Source organism: Arachis hypogaea, chromosome 18 (genome assembly GCF_003086295.3).
Source record: "Arachis hypogaea cultivar Tifrunner chromosome 18, arahy.Tifrunner.gnm2.J5K5, whole genome shotgun sequence".
Taxonomy (NCBI): domain Eukaryota; kingdom Viridiplantae; phylum Streptophyta; class Magnoliopsida; order Fabales; family Fabaceae; genus Arachis; species Arachis hypogaea.
The window spans coordinates 131990280-132008066 of NC_092053.1; the positions used below are offsets into that span (position 1 = coordinate 131990280).

At 30.7% G+C, this 17787-nt stretch overlaps 1 protein-coding gene and 1 long non-coding RNA gene across 4 annotated transcripts; one reads left to right on the top strand and one right to left on the bottom strand.

Moving 5' to 3' along the window:
* The first annotated feature begins 6590 nt into the window (after window positions 1-6590).
* Window positions 6591-9504, top strand: LOC112771923 (uncharacterized). Its single transcript, XR_003187274.3, has 5 exons — window positions 6591-7757; window positions 7902-8021; window positions 8103-8205; window positions 8991-9036; window positions 9178-9504. It is a non-coding gene; the product is annotated as an uncharacterized lncRNA (long non-coding RNA).
* A 341-nt stretch (window positions 9505-9845) lies between these two features.
* On the bottom strand, window positions 9846-14226 carry LOC112771920 (psbP domain-containing protein 2, chloroplastic-like). Of its 3 annotated transcripts, none has more exons than XM_072224576.1 (4): window positions 13756-14194; window positions 13412-13561; window positions 12556-12610; window positions 9846-10158 (listed from the first exon to the last, which is right to left on the bottom strand). In XM_072224576.1, the coding sequence occupies exons 1-4, from the start codon at window positions 14071-14073 to the stop codon at window positions 10034-10036; spliced, it is 648 nt and encodes a 215-aa protein (XP_072080677.1). In that variant the 5' UTR covers window positions 14074-14194; the 3' UTR covers window positions 9846-10033. The 3 variants fall into 3 exon arrangements, 2 of the variants coding, with proteins under 2 accessions (XP_072080677.1, XP_025672562.1); XR_011876095.1 differs by lacking the exon at window positions 9846-10158 and adding an exon at window positions 12754-12832 and having other exon boundaries at window positions 12335-12610; window positions 12921-13561; window positions 13756-14188; XM_025816777.2 differs by lacking the exon at window positions 9846-10158 and having other exon boundaries at window positions 12335-12610; window positions 13756-14226.
* Window positions 14227-17787: the final 3561 nt, after the last annotated feature.

The following is a 17787-nucleotide window of genomic DNA, read 5'->3' on the forward strand; positions in this document are numbered from 1 at the left end:
TCAATAATCACATATTTCACGTTTAAAGATGGACCCACTTCAACCAATGGATTTATCACCTCCGCAATCATGTTTGAGTTTAGCTTGACATAATCTTGAGAAATGGTAGTTCTGGTGCATGGTGACTGTCATTGTGCTGTCTTATAACCTAACAAAATTTTCTTTTAATAAGACTAGCCACGATAAGCCAATCGCCACTTATTCCGTATTGTACACACTTTGCATAAAATATAATTGGCTCAGTCCAGTCAATGTTAGGCTCCGGTAAATCAACCTCGACTAATTTTTCAAACTCAACATATAACTTGAGACTTGTGCTTGTGTTTGCTGATAGATTGAAAGCATTCCTTGCATAGTTGCTTCGTCAGCCATGCACATACATTATTTAAAACTAAAGGAAACTACTAAATACTAACATAGGCTATCTATATAGAATATTTGTGACTCTTCTAAATATTTGGTTATCAACACATTTACAAAATATACTCTTAAACTTTTCATATGTTATTACAAAAAGAATAACATCACATGAATTTTTACATATAAAACTCACACATGTTTAAAAAAAAATCTAACCATTATAATATATATATTTTTTAAACTAACACCTCTTTCCATTTTTAAACTAAAGAAAAAACACTCTCCCACTCACACTCAACCAAACATATCCGTTTTTCCTTTTATAATGTCCCAGTTATATTTTCTTACTCAACCAAACATATCCGTTTTTCCTTTTATAATGTCCCAGTTATATTTTCTTAATAAGAGAAATACAATACGTTCCCTATGTAATATCAATTCGCCTCCGTATATTGACAATGTGCTCTTCTTATATTATATATTTAATATTATAATAACTCAATACGGCCCCTAGTATTACTACAAATAAATTTAAAAAAAAATCTGCTACAACAATTCGTCTCCTGCGAATTGTCTCCAACCTTAAAAATTTTTAAAAACATAATAAAATTTAATAACTGAGTGTTACACTAAACCGTAGTCCATATAAAAAGAATCAACCAAAATAATTCTATAAAAAAGTTTGATTAGGTTAAAATATTTTATTTTTTAATACAAAAGATTATTTTCATTTATATTATTGCATTTTTTTAGTGCATTGCACAAATTTAAATCTAATAATCTTTGACTACAACATCCTCTTGCAAGTAGAATCATATATAAGTTGCCATAGACATTTTGGTTTTCAGAAGATGTGCAACTTTACAAAAATCACATAGTATCTTGACAAAGACAAATCACCTTCACATCAAGCTTAATCTCGCACTACGTGTGCTTAGGTCTCGATAATGTCCACTGTATTGCCCATATGGCTAAAGGGCGCATGTAACACATAGATCTGTATCTAGTGTCCCATGCTTTAGGAATTTAGAAAGCATCAACAGAAGAATCAACCTTTATTAACTATTTCAAAAAAAAAATGATAAAACACAGAAAACTTTATTTTGAGTTTTTTTATTGAGTAATATCTGAATCAGTTTCTAAAAAGTATTTAGCCAAGATATTTTAATTTTTAATAAATTTTAATTACCAAATCAGTCTTCAAACCTTATTATTTGTCCATAAAGAGATTGATTTTAGATATTTAAAAACTTTTAAAAACTGTTGTGTCTTTATTAAATAATGATAGGATAAACTGTTGTATATTTCTTAACACTAAATGAAAAAAAAAAATGTCACTATTTAACATTTCAAGAAGTTGAAAGCATCTATTTTTTACTTCATTATAGGATTTTGGAATATCCAAGATGCTATATCATTCATTACAAGACAGAAATAATACCAAATTGAAGAATGAAGTTACACACCGGGAAAGATGAACAAATCTCAGCCATAGCAATTTCAACAAACCAAGTGAAGAAAGAAACCACCACCCATCCCCATACAAGAGATGCAGGCCCTGTATATTGAAGGCTAGAACCATATAGAGGAGTGATTCCTGTGAATAGGGTCATTGTTGAAAATACTTTACAATAATTAGTGTCAAATACTTTGTCTATAATCTAATGAGTGTCAAACTCTTCTTGTATTAACTCTCAACTCTTTTTTAAAAAATAATCATAAAAGTATAAAATTACATAGAAATATTTTATAACTAATTTTTATGGATAAAATACTTTTAAAAAAATTTTACATATCTGTTTAATTAATATATTTTAAACTAATTCGGACTCTCTAAATCATATATGAACCCATCCAGCGAAAATTTTCTTTCCCCTAAGCTAGCTGAACTATGCACTGGACCTGAACCATCTGCGAAAGAGAAAATAATGTCACAAATTGATGACCGAGACAGTCATAACTTATAGCACATAATCATACAGAGTCTGAAAAGTTTTAAAGCAAACAAACATGGCTTAATTAGCTAATATATAAAAAACCCATGTTTTAAAGAAATATCTGTCCAAATTGTGAATCCAGAATTGAGATAGTAAAGCTCATTTAGAAGGGTTGTAAGTCACCAAAAACATAAATTCAGAAGGGTTGTAGGGTACCTGCACAACTCTGAATGCTTCAGAATTTTTAAAGTACAAGAAGAAAGTTAATAAAGAACTGAGCATTACCACTCAGGAAGTCTTTTTTGTCTTGAAGGATTGGTCTTTGCCAGTCATGAAATCTATTAGTCTATTAGCAATTATAACTATGGTGCATGCTTTGGAAAATCATCTAAATTTTGACATCAAAGAAAGAACAGAAAAGAAAAGAGAAAATTTTATCCATAGTCTGGCTCTTCTAAAATATATCTATGGATATAATTCTCAATAAGTGCAATGTAGACACATGCTGCACATAAACAAAAAAAGGGGGATGGGGGTGGGGATAAGAACAACAAAAAAGCAACAAAAGCTGGGAAAACAGCATTACAATCTGCATCATGATATCTTCATTTAATCAACTCAGCAATTCTGATATGATGAGATGTATCATGATATAAATTACAAAGTAACAACCCCTATTTTTGAAAAATCTTAGAATCATCAACATACTAAAATGAAGATAAAAAATGGCATAATGTAAGAAATTATAAAAGCCAATCCTAAAAGATTTCCCTAAGATATTACAAGATACATCATTTTTAAGAGTTCAAAAGGGGTAATTGTTTAGGCTTCTAATATTCTGAAATAGTGATGCTTGTCAGGACTTGAAGTCTTCAATATTGTAATTGTCATATGTATCATGAATGTTAGAATAAAAAGCAATTAAATGGGAGATTTTCACAAAGAAGGTGAACAAGTCACAATTTTCTTACATCTTTGAATTAAAATGATCGCCAGTAAACTCAGAAAGTCCTCCAACAGAATTCTGAATGCATACATCAATTGTTTGCATTAAGCACCCCAACAGAAAGGGCCAAGAATAGGATAAAACATTAAAACACCAACAGTGTAATAGTAAATATTCAACAAAAAAGTTTCAGCTGTTGTTTTTCCAAAATTATTTAACTGCATAAATAACATTCATTGCTTACTAGGAGCAACATATGCATCAAATTCTAAGTAAAAAAGAAATTGAAGTGACTCTTGCCTACCACAAAAGTAAAAACTGATGATGTAATGCAGCAACAAAATAGCTTCAAGTGTAAATTAAATTAAACTCTCGTAGCTAAATTAGCTTATTGGAATCATAACAAGAATAATGCACTAAATTAAACTAAAGCGCCAAGTCGAAGACACTTAAAGATCATAAAGGTTCTACAATGAAACAAAGAGGTGAAGCAAGGAGTTGAGAAAAATACCTACCGCAAACGTTCTCCAACGAAAAATGGCATAAAAAAGATTAATGGGAAATCAAAAGAAAAAAAATGGCTTGAACACTACTCAAGCACGAGAACAAAAAATAGATGAAATAAGACAATAATGTAGGACAAGTAAAAACTGGCATATTTAATGAACAATTTCAATAAAGAATTCAATGATGGTGACAATGAATATGAAAATAACTGATCTCTTCAAGGAGTAGATAAATTGTGAATAAGATTCCAAAGTGTATTGTGAATCATATTTACTTTTTTTTTTTGGTGACTTGTGAATCATATTTACTGTGATCAAATAAAACAACTTACATAGAAATTTATTCAATAATTTTATATAGAAAGTGTACATATTATATAACATAAAAATATATCATGGAAAATATAAACTTAAATTGAAGTATGTTTTATGGATTTGCCTTTTTTTTTCTCCTTTATGGAATGAAAATAACTTTCTTCTATGAACAACAGATAATTTTGTTATATCTTGTCTTCATTTTCTTATTTAAGGCCGTCATGGTAAATATAATTTTCACGATAAAACAAATTTTTATTACTGGCTTCATGTAAATACAGCACAGCAGGTTAATTGGAGTAATTGCGTAAATACTTAACAAGCTAATTAGTATTAAATACTTTGTTTATAATCTAATTAGTGTCAAGCTTTTCTCATACTAACTCTCAATTTCAATGACAACCAAATAAAATATGAAAAACAAGTAATCATTAATAAAAGTAAAAAATTACCTAAAAATATTTTATAACGAACTTTTATGGATGAAATACTTTAAAAAATATTTTACATATCTGTTTAATTAATATATTTGAAGTTAATAATCTTTTTAAAAGATACATCTTTTCTATCAAAAGTCCCTTCGACATAGCCATCAAGACTTTAGATAAAATCTAATTCACCGTCCCCTTCGACATTGCCATCAAAGTCAGAGAACTAAAAAATCAAATATTATTAATAAAAAGGTTATGAATTAAATAGATTATCCTACAAAATAAATAAATTGGTCCATTTAACTTGTTTAACTTTTTTTTTATCACTCTCGTTTAATTTATTTTTAATGCTTTTGATAATTTTTTTAATAACCTAACTTAAATATGTCAAGTTTTAATCAAAATATCTCAAATATTTAACCCAAAGTTGATAAATATCTAAAAATTTATTATTTTATTTGTTTTTTAGTTAAAAATTGTCTATTAAAAAGAAATAAAAGGACCTTTTAACTCGACAAATTTTTCTTAAGCAGGCTAATTTCTATCTTAAAGACCTATATACTTGATATATAATTAGCTTTCATTGAACAATCTATTTGACATCTTTAGTGGAAGCTCTTATATTAATAATCAATTCTTTTTAACAACAATCAAAGCAGAGTACAAGATAATTAATAATAACAGTAAAAAGTTACCAAAATATTTTAGAATAAATATTCAATTTATTTTTATAGTGAATTAAAATATCTAATTTAAAATTCGTTAGAAAATTAATTTAAATGTTTATTAAAAAATAAATAATTTCTATTTCACAGGTTCTTTTAATTGTATGTTCGTTTAATTGGTGCGTTTTAAACTAATGATTATTAAGTCGATCAATATAGATGATTTTTTTATTTGAGCAGTATTTTTTTTTCCATGTAGCAAATTCATTCTCACAAAAATGGTCTCATCAATTAAAACTCAAATTATGGAGCTATTCCTGTATAAAATAATTTAAATAGTATAATTAGGATACATAATATAATTTAAACTTTAAAAAAATTAAAATAACTAATTAAATATTTTTATAATTAGTAGGGACTAACTAAACAATTAAGAGAAGGGTGGCCAACGAGTATTTGGGATTTTTTTTTAAATAAATAATTTAATTATTTTATTTACTAAAATAAGTAATTTATAGTATATTTATTATTTTACATCACATAATTTATCTAATTTATCGTATTTATTTTTATTATGTAATTTGAATACGTAAAAATTTTTTTTTTTAATTTAAATAATCTAATTCATTCTATAATTTAATTTAAAATTTTATATGTACTCTTTTTGAGTATTAATTGTTCAAACATAATTTTTGTTTTAATTTCTTTCACTAAAATTTTTAAGTACTAATTGTTATTATTTGAAACGTAATTTGTTTTATAACAATACACATGTTTTTCAAACTTTAAATATCTTGTTTGCAAACAAAATACGTTCACAGATAAGATTTGACTTATCTTATCTCCACGCACAAACTCATCTTATTTATACTGTAAATAAGATAAATCATATAATAAAAATTGATAAATAATTAAATATACTATAAAATATATAGTTCGGTAAATAAAATAGTTAAATTATTTAATTAAAAAAAATACCAAGTATTGGTTATAACGTTATGTCATAAATAATTTATTTTTTATTTTTCTTTTTAAGTTTCATGTGATGTAGCTTCAGTTGGATAAATAGTTTAATTAAATTTTTAAAAAAAAATAATTTAAATAATAAATATTTATATTAAAAATTACTTATAAATAAGTTATTTTGTATTTGATTTTTTAGTTATGAAAATACTTATTTTAAAAAAGATGTGATAAAAAACTTTTTCTTACGAAATAAGTCATTTTTTTTAATTTTTCTACAAATACTTAAATAAATTTTTAAAAAGTTATAATTTAATTTTAAAAATTACATTTAAACATTATAATTTAAATGATATAGTCTTTCCATATTCATCTAAGAAATTGTGGGTTCGAATTTTCCTATTTTTTGGTAAAAAAAAAAGCATTGATATTTTTATATATCAAATAATTTTTTTTAGTCACAAAAAGATTTCTTTTTCTTTTTGGTTTTTCAATCCAATAAGGAATATTATCGTTTGAAATATGTAGCAGTGCTTTATTGGAGTCGGTTTGAAAAACAGCCGCTCTCTGCAGTTTAGTGGCGATTTCCGTGACAAATTGGAGAGAAGCCGCTATTTGTTCTTTCTTTCCCTCATCCATCACACGAGCATTCTCCACCACGCCCGCCGCATGTTCTTCTTCTCCTTCTTCCTTTATTTCTTTATTTGGATTGTGGTTTATTTTTCTTCTTTTTTTTCTGCTAGGTTTTCACCTGTTTACAAGAGGAGAAGTGCCCCTCACCCATAACAAAGGGGCTCTTCTGTCCTTCTGCTTTCCACCTTCACTTCTGGTTTTCTCTTCATGGTTTTTTTTTTTGTTCTGATTTTTTGCTCACTCTGCTCTTAGGTTTTTCTACTAATTAAATTGATTGTTTTGATTTATGGAAGAAGAAGAGAAAGCTCAATAGAGAATCTTTTTAGTCTATTCCATTCAATATCAGAATATCTAAACCAAGTTGTAAATTGCAGTATGAGAATAATTTTTACAAATATTTCTATAAATTTGTCATAATCAAGTGATAATACCCTTTGAGTTTGGAAATGGGAACTTAGAAGATAGGTCATGAATCTTGGTTGATATTGAGACTATTACGCCTACTCATGTTTTTAATGTTGATGATTTCACTAGTGTATTTAATTTGAAGTGGTTTGAGGCTAACAAAACAGAATCTATTGGGGTTGATGTTGTTGGTGTGCTAACATTGGCAAATGCTTGCGAGGACCATAGCCTCTCCTTGTGAATTATGCCTTTAGTGGCAATTTGAAACATAAACCAAATTCTAATGCTTCTTTCTACTCTAAAACCCAAGTCAAGGCGAGTTCCAAAAAGTATACAATCTTGGTTAGATGATTAGATGTCCGATGAATTTGGTGCATCAGGACTTATTGATTTTTATAATCAGTATATATTGCGAGTGAATTTGTCTTTGACCCTTTTAAAATTTTGTGTTAGGTTGCTTCTAAAAGATTATGATTTATGAAAATGTATGAACCCTCAAAATTCAATTTCCAATATCCTCTGAACTTAGCAATTCACACAACTTCATCACTAAGATGACAAGATCAGATAAAGTGGCTAAAGTATCATTATATCTTGTAAGATATTTTATGGTCATTTTATTGCTTTTTTATTTATTATTATTTTTTATGTTGACTCATATTATGCTTGTAATTGTAAATAGGTTCCATACATAACTAAAAATCTGATATATTTGTATTGCTTGAATATTCATCCAACAGGCATATCAAAACAAAGAGGGTCACTAGAGTTGAGTTGAACAAGAGACTCAGACACAAAGAACAACAGAAAAAAGCAGCAGAAGCTAAGAAGTTGGAGGACTTGTCGAAAGAAATTGACAGGTAGTATGAATTGATCTTTTTCTATGTTTCCAAACACGACAAAGTGTGATATTTGAGCTGTGTTGATTCTTCTGGTTACAGCATACCTGAAATTATGGAGGAAATCAAGCAAGATGATGAGGAAAAGCAGAAGAACATGCTAAGATAGGTTAAAGGCACGGCCACCACGCTTAGGAAAGCACAAGTAAGTAGGCTTTTCTATTTATCTTAATTTGCCATCAAAATCTTAGTTATTCAAATGAGAGAACATGCTTAGAGTACTTCAATGGTTTTGACCTAACACATATTATACACACAATTCTTTGTGAGTGTCTATTTATCACAATTCGTTAATAAGTTTGAGCCTGTTCCCCTTCAAGTTCTCCTAATCGAGGAAGTAAATGGATCCATCCAGAAGCTTATGGTAAGCTTGTAAAAATTCTCTTGCTTACTTTTTGTTACCCGTTTTCTGAGTTTTTAAAACATCCAAGTAACTTTTCAATTTCCATGACATATATGTAGGGTTGTTGTATCCTTATAAAGGATCGATATAAAAGTTTAGAGAAGAGAGGATTGATTGTTCCAACATCCAAAACATCCAAGAGGAAGTAGTTTACTGCTCTAACATTATATGAAACATGTCATCATCAAATCATTTTTGCATATAGTTCATATATCTATATTTTAACCGTTTGATATGACACATTTAAAATTTGTATGACATTGTGTTTGTGTTATGGCTTTGGCACGAAGTAGAGTCCTCTTGATTGTTGGTTCCATAACCAAGCATTGACGCCAGGGATGAAAGACCAATACAATTTTATCTAAATCAAGATTTTGTTTTCTTGTGTTTGTTTCATTTATACTCCTAGCTAGTCACAGTTAATGTGTTTTCATATTAATCTGTAATCCGATATTTTTACATATATTTGTAACCATATTTATAATTTCTGAGAGCTTGAATGAACTTCTTTTTTTCTTTTGCAACAGTGTTCAGTGAGCATTACACACTCCTTTGTGCAATTTAGAAACAAAGGTAAACAAACTTCTCCTTTTATGGTCGCTCCACTTTAGTGTGTTGAGCTTTCTTTGTTCAAAAAAAATCTTTTCTTTATATCTATTTAATTTCATTCTAAGACTAATTTGACATTTTCCATCTTCTCCTTTTCTTTGGCAGATCAATATCAGCATAAAATATCTCCGTAGCTCTCCACTTTTTGCATTCAATCTCAGCTACCTATCCGCTAGAGAAGACCATTATTAAAATGACAAAATACCATTTTACTTCTGGCATTTTGTTTCGGAGATATCATTGTCTTGAACTCTTGATTTGTTATTAATTTACTCTTGTGATATTTTAGCCATCTTTAGGTTGCTTTATTTTTGTGTTTGTTTGGATGTAGAAGCAATTGAGCAGCTTTGTAAGACCAACATTTTTTTAATTTAATTGTGAAAATTGTGGGGTTATAAACCAAATAAGAACAACAAAAGTGTTATTACAAAAGTCACTTATTCTCGTTCATAAAAAAGAGGCAATAATATTAATAAAACAAAATTTTGTTACCGCCATCATGTAAATACAGCACACAACAAGTTAATTGGAGTAATTGTGTAAATACTTAACAAGCTAATTAGTATCAAATATTTTGTTTATAATCTAATTAGTGTCAAGTTCTTTTTATACTAACTCTCAACTTCAATGACAACCAAATAAAATATGAAAAAAAAGTAATCATTAATAAAAGTATAAAATTAACTAAATATTTTATAATTAATTTTTATGGATGAAATACTTTTAAAAATTTTTTACATATCTGTTTAATTAATACATTTGAAGCTAATAATCTTTTAAAAAGATACATTTTTTTACCAAAAGTCCCTTCGGCATAGCCATCAAGACTTTTGATAAAATCTAGTTCACTGTCCTCTTCGGCATTGCTATCAAGGCCAGAGAACTAGAAAATCAAATATTATTGATAAAAATGTTGTGAATCACAAATACATCTATATTGATTTACAAAACCAGCTAACAATTAACTCGAACTAGATATGTACAACCTAAATAGGGCAATTAGATATGTGCAACCATTTACATGTTCTTCCTCCTTTAAGCAAATCCTCCTCCATCCATTAAAAACTTCGGAATAGGGCACAATTTCTACATTGAAAAACAATCAAAATAGTATAACTATCATGAATAATAACTTAAAAGAGTTTAAAATAGTCAATTAAATATTTTCTATATTAGTAGAAATTGAATTAGACTAACTAAATGAGAGTAAAGAAATGACTTACGATGATCAAATTACATCAAAAATGCTTTTTCTTAGCTTTTTTCCTTTAGCCAATTCTTTTTGATGTTTAAAATATTTCTGAGCATGACTGGCAATTTGACTAGAAGTTTTTGTTTGTACATAATATTTTGAAATTCTTTTCCAGTGTGAACCTTCTTCTTGGTACCCTCTAAGAAATAACCTACCAAAATATGATTTTTGAAATAATTATTAACAAATTTTATACTAAAAATTTTTAAACAAAAACATAAACTATTTAATTAGTAACGATATTTTTAGATATCAAACAATTTTTTTTCTTTTTTGGTTTTCAGTCCAACCAAAAATCTTATTATGCTAACCACGGTCAAAACAAAAATAAATTTAGCAATTAATAAAAATTGCTTTAGAACTCGCTCAAATTGCTAGTTATTGATACACAAAAAACCTTTAATTAACAAGAGAGCAGTGAAACTGATCTTATAAAAAAGAGGTGCTAAACTTATATATTGTAGACAACATACAATCATCATGGACAAGTTAGAGATATATCTAAATCAACATACAATACATAAAAAAGATTCTCATATATAGGACATAAAAAAAAATTTAATTTCTAAACAATATAACTAGTGTATTTTTTTTTAAAATTTATTATATTTGACAATAATTATTATTAAAAAAGCAAATGATCGTATTATCCATTAATATAGTGTATAAAATAATTTTTTATTTTAAAATTAAGTCTAATTAATGAGATAAAATTTAAAATAATATTTTATTTTTTTATTAATATTTAAATTTAAAATTAATTAACAACTCACTTTCCTTTTAATTTCAATAACAAAAAAATTAATTCGGTGAAAAATATTTAGCATTCAATGATTTTAATCATTTGACTTTTAATTACTAAAAGTTGGATTAAAAGTTTTAGTTTGGTTGATTTTTATGATTTTCAACCGAACATAAATCAATTGTCATATTTTAAAAACCAAAACTCAAGAGAGGAGAATAATATCTAATGTATAATTAGTCATAAGATAATATATATTATATTATTATGTAAATAATATTTAATATATAATTTTTTGATAGAGTTAATATATAATTTATGGAGAGTTGATTTATTATAATTCTTTTATAAATTTTGTAGAATATAAAAATAGTGATATTTTTTATATTATTATTTAAAAAATTATTCATAATTTTAAACTTAATTAATAATATTTATTATTGCTTTCTAATCGAAATAGTGTGTCCTTCTAAAATCATCTGCAATAATTTGCCTTGTAGAATATCTATAGAATAAAAATTTGGGTGAGACTTCAAACTTTTTCTGGCCAAGTAGCCAACAATCTAATCCTCTTTTCCTTCCTTGTACACATGCTTTAATTACAAGTTATCTATTTAGATAAGAAATTAACAAAAAAAATTAACTCGTTTAGCATGATAGATTTAAAAAAAAAAATAGATTAAACTTTTATTTTGAATATCCATATATATTTGATATATAATTAGTTCATCCATTTAAATTTATAGTAGATCTAAACGAACTGGACTAAATGGACCAATTTGTTTAACACTCCTATTTACACAGCTAACTATATCCAAAATTGAAACTATAATTTAACCAACAATATTTCTGAGCCAAAATATTTAGATTTTCGTTTTCAGTTATATAATTATAACTATGTATTTTTTTTTTCTCTTTCTTCGTAAATAGCTTAAGGGAGGAAGGATAAGTAGAAAGGATTCTATGCCTGTGAATTAAATCTAGTTGAGACCTTGCTTACTATAATCTTCTGAAAATAATTTGCTCATGCAATCAACATTTTTATCTTTGTTGAAAATAATTACACACCTCCTGCAACATTTTTCCTTTTAAAAAGATATAATGTTCAACTGTTTAAGTAATATGTAGATATATAAGTTAAAACATGGTGACATAAATAAAATCTATACACTAGAATTTCAGTCTGGTTGATTTTTTATGACTTTCAACCAAGACTGAACATAAATCAATTGCCATATTTTAAGAACCAAAATTTAAAAGAGGGAGAATAATCAGAGAAGAAATGAGATTTTCATTCCAAAGTTTTAAGCTGCTGCATTAAAGGAATGGAGAACTTGATCTAAAATAATTTGTTTATGTGGCTCAAGAGGACTCTCTGGTTTATCAGAATGAACAATGTTAAGAAGATAGAGTTTCTTTGAGGTCAATATCCTCTTCTTTCCTCTACGAGTACTATCAATGATGTATTCAAATTCATAAATTTGCAAACCTCCATCCCCTGATCTTTCTGAAGCTGCAATTAATTCAGCTTCCTTTGTACTTTCCTGAACATGAGGAGAATAATACACACAAGTTAAAATGATATACAATCACATAGACATTTGATTATCCCCGAGGATCAAAGACAATTATGAACACAGAAGGAATATTTCACTATTTCAGAGAAATAAGCTTTTTGCCTTCTTACTTTAGTTGTTAAATGCAGAGCAAACTATATGTAATGGCCATTATTCCTTTCGTCGAAATATAGAAGCAACAGGGTTAGCCTGGTGAACAAGCATCCACATTAACACAGGATTCGGAAAAGGGCCACAACTAAAGAGTGTAATGTACACAAATTAACCTGATAATTACATTAGTGACTGTTTCCATGGCTTGAACCCGTGTGACCTTTCCCTATATTTGTTAAAGAACTCCTGCTCCGTGAATACATCTATGATCATTGCTACTTTTAATTTAAATAAACAGAGATCAACCAAGAATCTGCTATGGATAAAAGAAATCATTATAGGAATATTTTAGAGAATAGGTGAGGTGCCAATAGTTTGTGATAGAAAGGGAATGTTCTAGATTATTATATGTAATTATTTGGAATGAATGAAACACAGAAGACAACTGTAAGCTAATTAGTTAATTTAGCCATTAGTGTCTTAGTGCTCAGTATTAGCTAAAATCTGTTCACAACAGAATCAAACTAATCCAAGAAAAATTTCCAGCTCATTGTTCCCTTGCTTATGTTGTTACCCTAGAAGTACAGGGAGATTCTTCTAATCAATACCATCAACACTTGACTCAAATTTTGCATTGGTCATAGAAAGTTCCAGCAATGGAAACAAGAACCTTACCTTAAGCCTTTCTGCTTGTAAATGCTTATCAGCTACAAACTCGGGGATCCCGAAGTCTCCAAGATTTGCAAGACGAACTGGGTTCACGACAACCCCAATGTTGTTGCTCCCCATACTTGCATCTTGAAACAAAGCAGTTGCCCCATCCCCCTATTCATTGTAGAAAAAAAATAATTTACCCACCTCATTCCATTTCCATTTAACTCTATTGAATCATTTTCAAACGCATCATACCAAACAGAGAGGAAAAAAAACATATGCAATTCTTCACAGTAGAAAAAGCTTATCAAAGATTAAGGTTAATAGTAATTTTGAATGCTAAAAAAATGGGTAAATAATTTTACCTTAGTCCAAGAAGAGGGTATAAGAAGAGTGTAACCTTCCTTGGAATCAGTGTATCTGTGAAGCTCCAAGTCCAACTCTTGAGCCATCAAGAATGCAGCACTAGTGTTTGATAAATTGCACGAAAGAAAAGTTGTGAGAAGAGGAGGAAGATGGAGCTTCCTCTTAGTAAAAAATGTTGAGAAATGCAGGATGTGGTTGTTGTGAGGTTCATTGTGAAGAATGCAGGAAGCAGAATTGAAAGAGGGGATTGAGAAGAAGGTTCTGGAAGGAGAGTGTTGTGAATGGTGGAGAAGAGTGAAGCAAGTTTTCAAAGCCATTGGAATTGAATTGCAAAGTCTAATGTGTTGGGTTTCATTCGTCACAGCTCACAGCCTCACAGGGACATGACAACGTTAAGCGCGTTAATTGTAAAAATTGAACTCATTTGTTACCGTTTTATTTTTATTAGTAGTTTCAAATGTTTGAGGTTTGAAAATCAATCGGGTCATCTAAGCAGTGAAATTAGATATTCAAAAATATAATCGAAATTTAATTAGGATTTAATGGGATATAATAAAATAGAGGAATGTTAGGGGACCAGTAACTTTTGTGATTTGTAGCCATCAAATAGCCATCAATGATGGTTTTAATAGTGTGAGATTGGTGTGAGATTTCATCCAATGGCTCACTTTTCTTTGCTGGTTACATGCTGGCCAGAATTTAACAAAGTTGCTGGTCTCCTAGACTTTTCCAATAAAATAATATATTAATATATATAAAATATTTTAAAAAATAGGGTAAAAAACAAGAATAAGCCATGGAGAAAAAGACATTAGTACATTACGTGAATAAGCCAAAACAAAATCCGTTTCACCAATCAATCAATGCACAAATATATGTAGTTCGAATCAATCAGTTTCGAACCTGGATTGAACGTAGTTCGAATTGAGGCAATTCGAATTACTATGAAGCCTGAACTAAGCATAATTCGAATTGAGGCAATTCGAACTACTATGAAACGTCAGCTCAACATAATTCGAATTGAGCTGGTTCGAATTACTCCTATCTAATTCGAATCAAGCTGATTCGAACTCCTCTCATGCATGCCATGCAACGTAATTCGAGCTGGCTTAATTCGAATTACTCCAAGTCTAATTCGAACCAGGCTGGTTCGAACTATAATGGAGCAGAGTTGTATATATATGTTGTGGACATGAGTTGCTCTCATTAGAGGGGTAGAATGGCTAGTGAGGAGAGTTTTGTGGTGTTGGTTCACCACAGAGGATCGATTAAGAGGAAGACACGTTCCGGTGTGAAGTTCACTGATAAGGATTCTCTCTGTATTATCGTGAGGCCTACGCTAAGGTACGATGACCTTGTTAGCTCTGTGCTGATGAAACTGGGTCTGGATGGTGTGAAACGGGTTAAGAAGTTCTTCTATCGCATTCCGATCACGGTGCTCCAAGAAACCGTGAAGTATGATTGTTTCACGATCGGGAGTGATGAGGACTTGCAGGTCATGTTTCAATGTCGCCGGTAGTTTCCGGAAGTGAGGACACCAGAGCTGTTGGCAAAGTTGGTTGATGTGGTATCCAGCTCGGGGTTCGAACCGGAATACCACCACTTTAGCCACGGTAGCTAGTTCTAGCTCCAGACCTGCCGTTGCTTCTACCTCCGTCCCTGCGTACGAGCCACCCGTCCACCCTGTCGCCTCCCCTTCCTTCGCTGCTGATCTCAACGGCAGTGTAGGCGACGAGGTAGAAACAGGGAAATTTCGGCCGAAATCTTTACAGTGTGCTGCACCGGTGGGGTTGGAGAGCAATTTTTGGATGATCCAGAGGACGATGATGTCGAGCCTGATATGATTGCTGATGACAGTGGCGATGATATTGGAGCGAGTGAGCCTGCTGGGGCGGGAGGTGGTTCTAGCTCTGGCACACAGCAGTACCCTCCACATTTTTCATCCTTGGACTTGGATGCCATGAGGCAGGAGGGGGTTCAGGGGCAGCCTGCTGGGTTTGGCGCCAGAGATGCGGACGGGTCTGCAGGTTTGACAGAATTCCAGGTTGGTCAGCAATTTCAGGACAAAGATGAGGCCCTGTTAAGTGTGAAGACTTACAGCATCCGCCGAGGGGTACAGTACAAGGTAGTGGAGTCTGACTATCGCCGGTATGTGGGCAAGTGTTCTGAGTTCGGGAATGGGTACACATGGTTGATTCGGCTGAGTCTTCGGTAGCGCAAGGACATTTGGGGCCAGTGAAGGCAACATACGGAAGGCTGGCCGAACTATTTGTTCGCAAGGGGAGAGAGGCTGAGGCCCAGCTGCGAACCGGACAACAATTCAGTCAGCACTTGGTGACTTGTATCGAGGCCAACTTGAAGACGGCGAGGTGCTTCACGGTGACTTTGTACGACAGGGATAACTCGGAGTTCACCGTCGCAGAGACGACTCCAACTGGTTCGTTCTTACTGGGTAGCTACAGAGTCTCGCTTGCATCTCAGACATGTGATTGCGGATACTTCCAAACACTTCATTTTCCGTGTCTGCACGCACTGGCATGCTGTTCCTACTCACAGCTTACATGGCAGCCTTACGTCCACCAGGTGTACCGTCTTAGTTCAGTGTTCAGTGTGTATCGGATGGGATTCACACCTCCCATTCCGGAGGGTTTCTGGCCACCATATGATGGGCCGACTATGATCCCGGACCCTAACAAGAGGCGTGCGAGAGAGGGTCGTCCGAGGTCCACTAGGATACGGACCAACATGGACGAGTCAAATCCGAACCGGCCAAAGAGATGTGGCCTCTGTCGGCAACCCGGACACACACGTCGGAGTTGCCCACAGGTCGGAGGGCCAGAGCATACAAGGGGACATGAGTAGGTGTATTGTTAGCTTTGGTACTTTGTTTATTTCACTTTAGCGTTTACATTCCACTGTTATAGGTTTTCTTACTTGTTGTTGTTAAGTGATAGAGTTTGTTAATGTTAATGCGATGTACTGTGCATCAGATCTTACTTAATGAATATGTTCCGTTTCCGGAGTTTTGTACGAAATGTCTGTTGAATTCACAACGCAATAAATAAATCTACAAATTAAACTAATACATGATGCGGAAAATATGCTAGTAACTGAAATAAACCCTGAACAGCCATTTTCAAAGTAGAATATCATGATTTGGAACAACATATATATACAACTCTACTCCTTTATAGTTCGAACCAGCCTGGTTCGAATTAGACTTGGAGTAATTCGAATTAAGCCAGTTCAAATTACGTTGCATGGCGTGCATGAGAGGAGTTCGAATCAGCTTGATTCGAATTAGATAGGAGTAATTCGAACCAGCTCAATCCGAATTATGTTGAGCTGACGTTTCATAGTAATTCGAATTGCCTCAATTCGAACTACATTCAATCGAGGTTCGAAACGGATTGATTTGAACTACATATATTTATGCATTGGTTGATTGGTGAAACGGATTTTGTTTTGGCTGATTCACGTAATTTCTTTCTCCCCATGGCTTATTCTTGTTTTTTACCCTAAAAAATAGATTTAATTTTTTTTTTTGTAATTTATTATTTTGAATCGATTAACTGTTAAAATATATATATCAGTTTAATTAGGTAATCAATTTTTTTTATTTTTAATTAATTTTCTGTCAATCAATATATATTAAATCGAACTAATTTGATGGCCAATTCTTAATTAATTGGATGGAACAGATTAATTTCAATCTGATTTTTAATAATATGGTCATGTTAGTTCATTTTAAAAAATAAAAACTCAAAATAAGAATTTTTTAATAAATTTTTTATTGAGATTTTTTATATCTATAACAATATATAAAGGTAATAGGAGAATTTGGTATCCAATTTTCGCTTTTTTATGTTAACCCCATTAATAAAGAGTAACTGATATAACCTTTTATTTTTAAAAAGGTCAAAAAAATAAATTACCAATTCACTTTTTTTTTTATTTCTATTACGGTTACTTTTCTATTTCACGGATAACTTTCGATCACTTCGTCTTCTTTCTTATTTCATTCTCTTCTT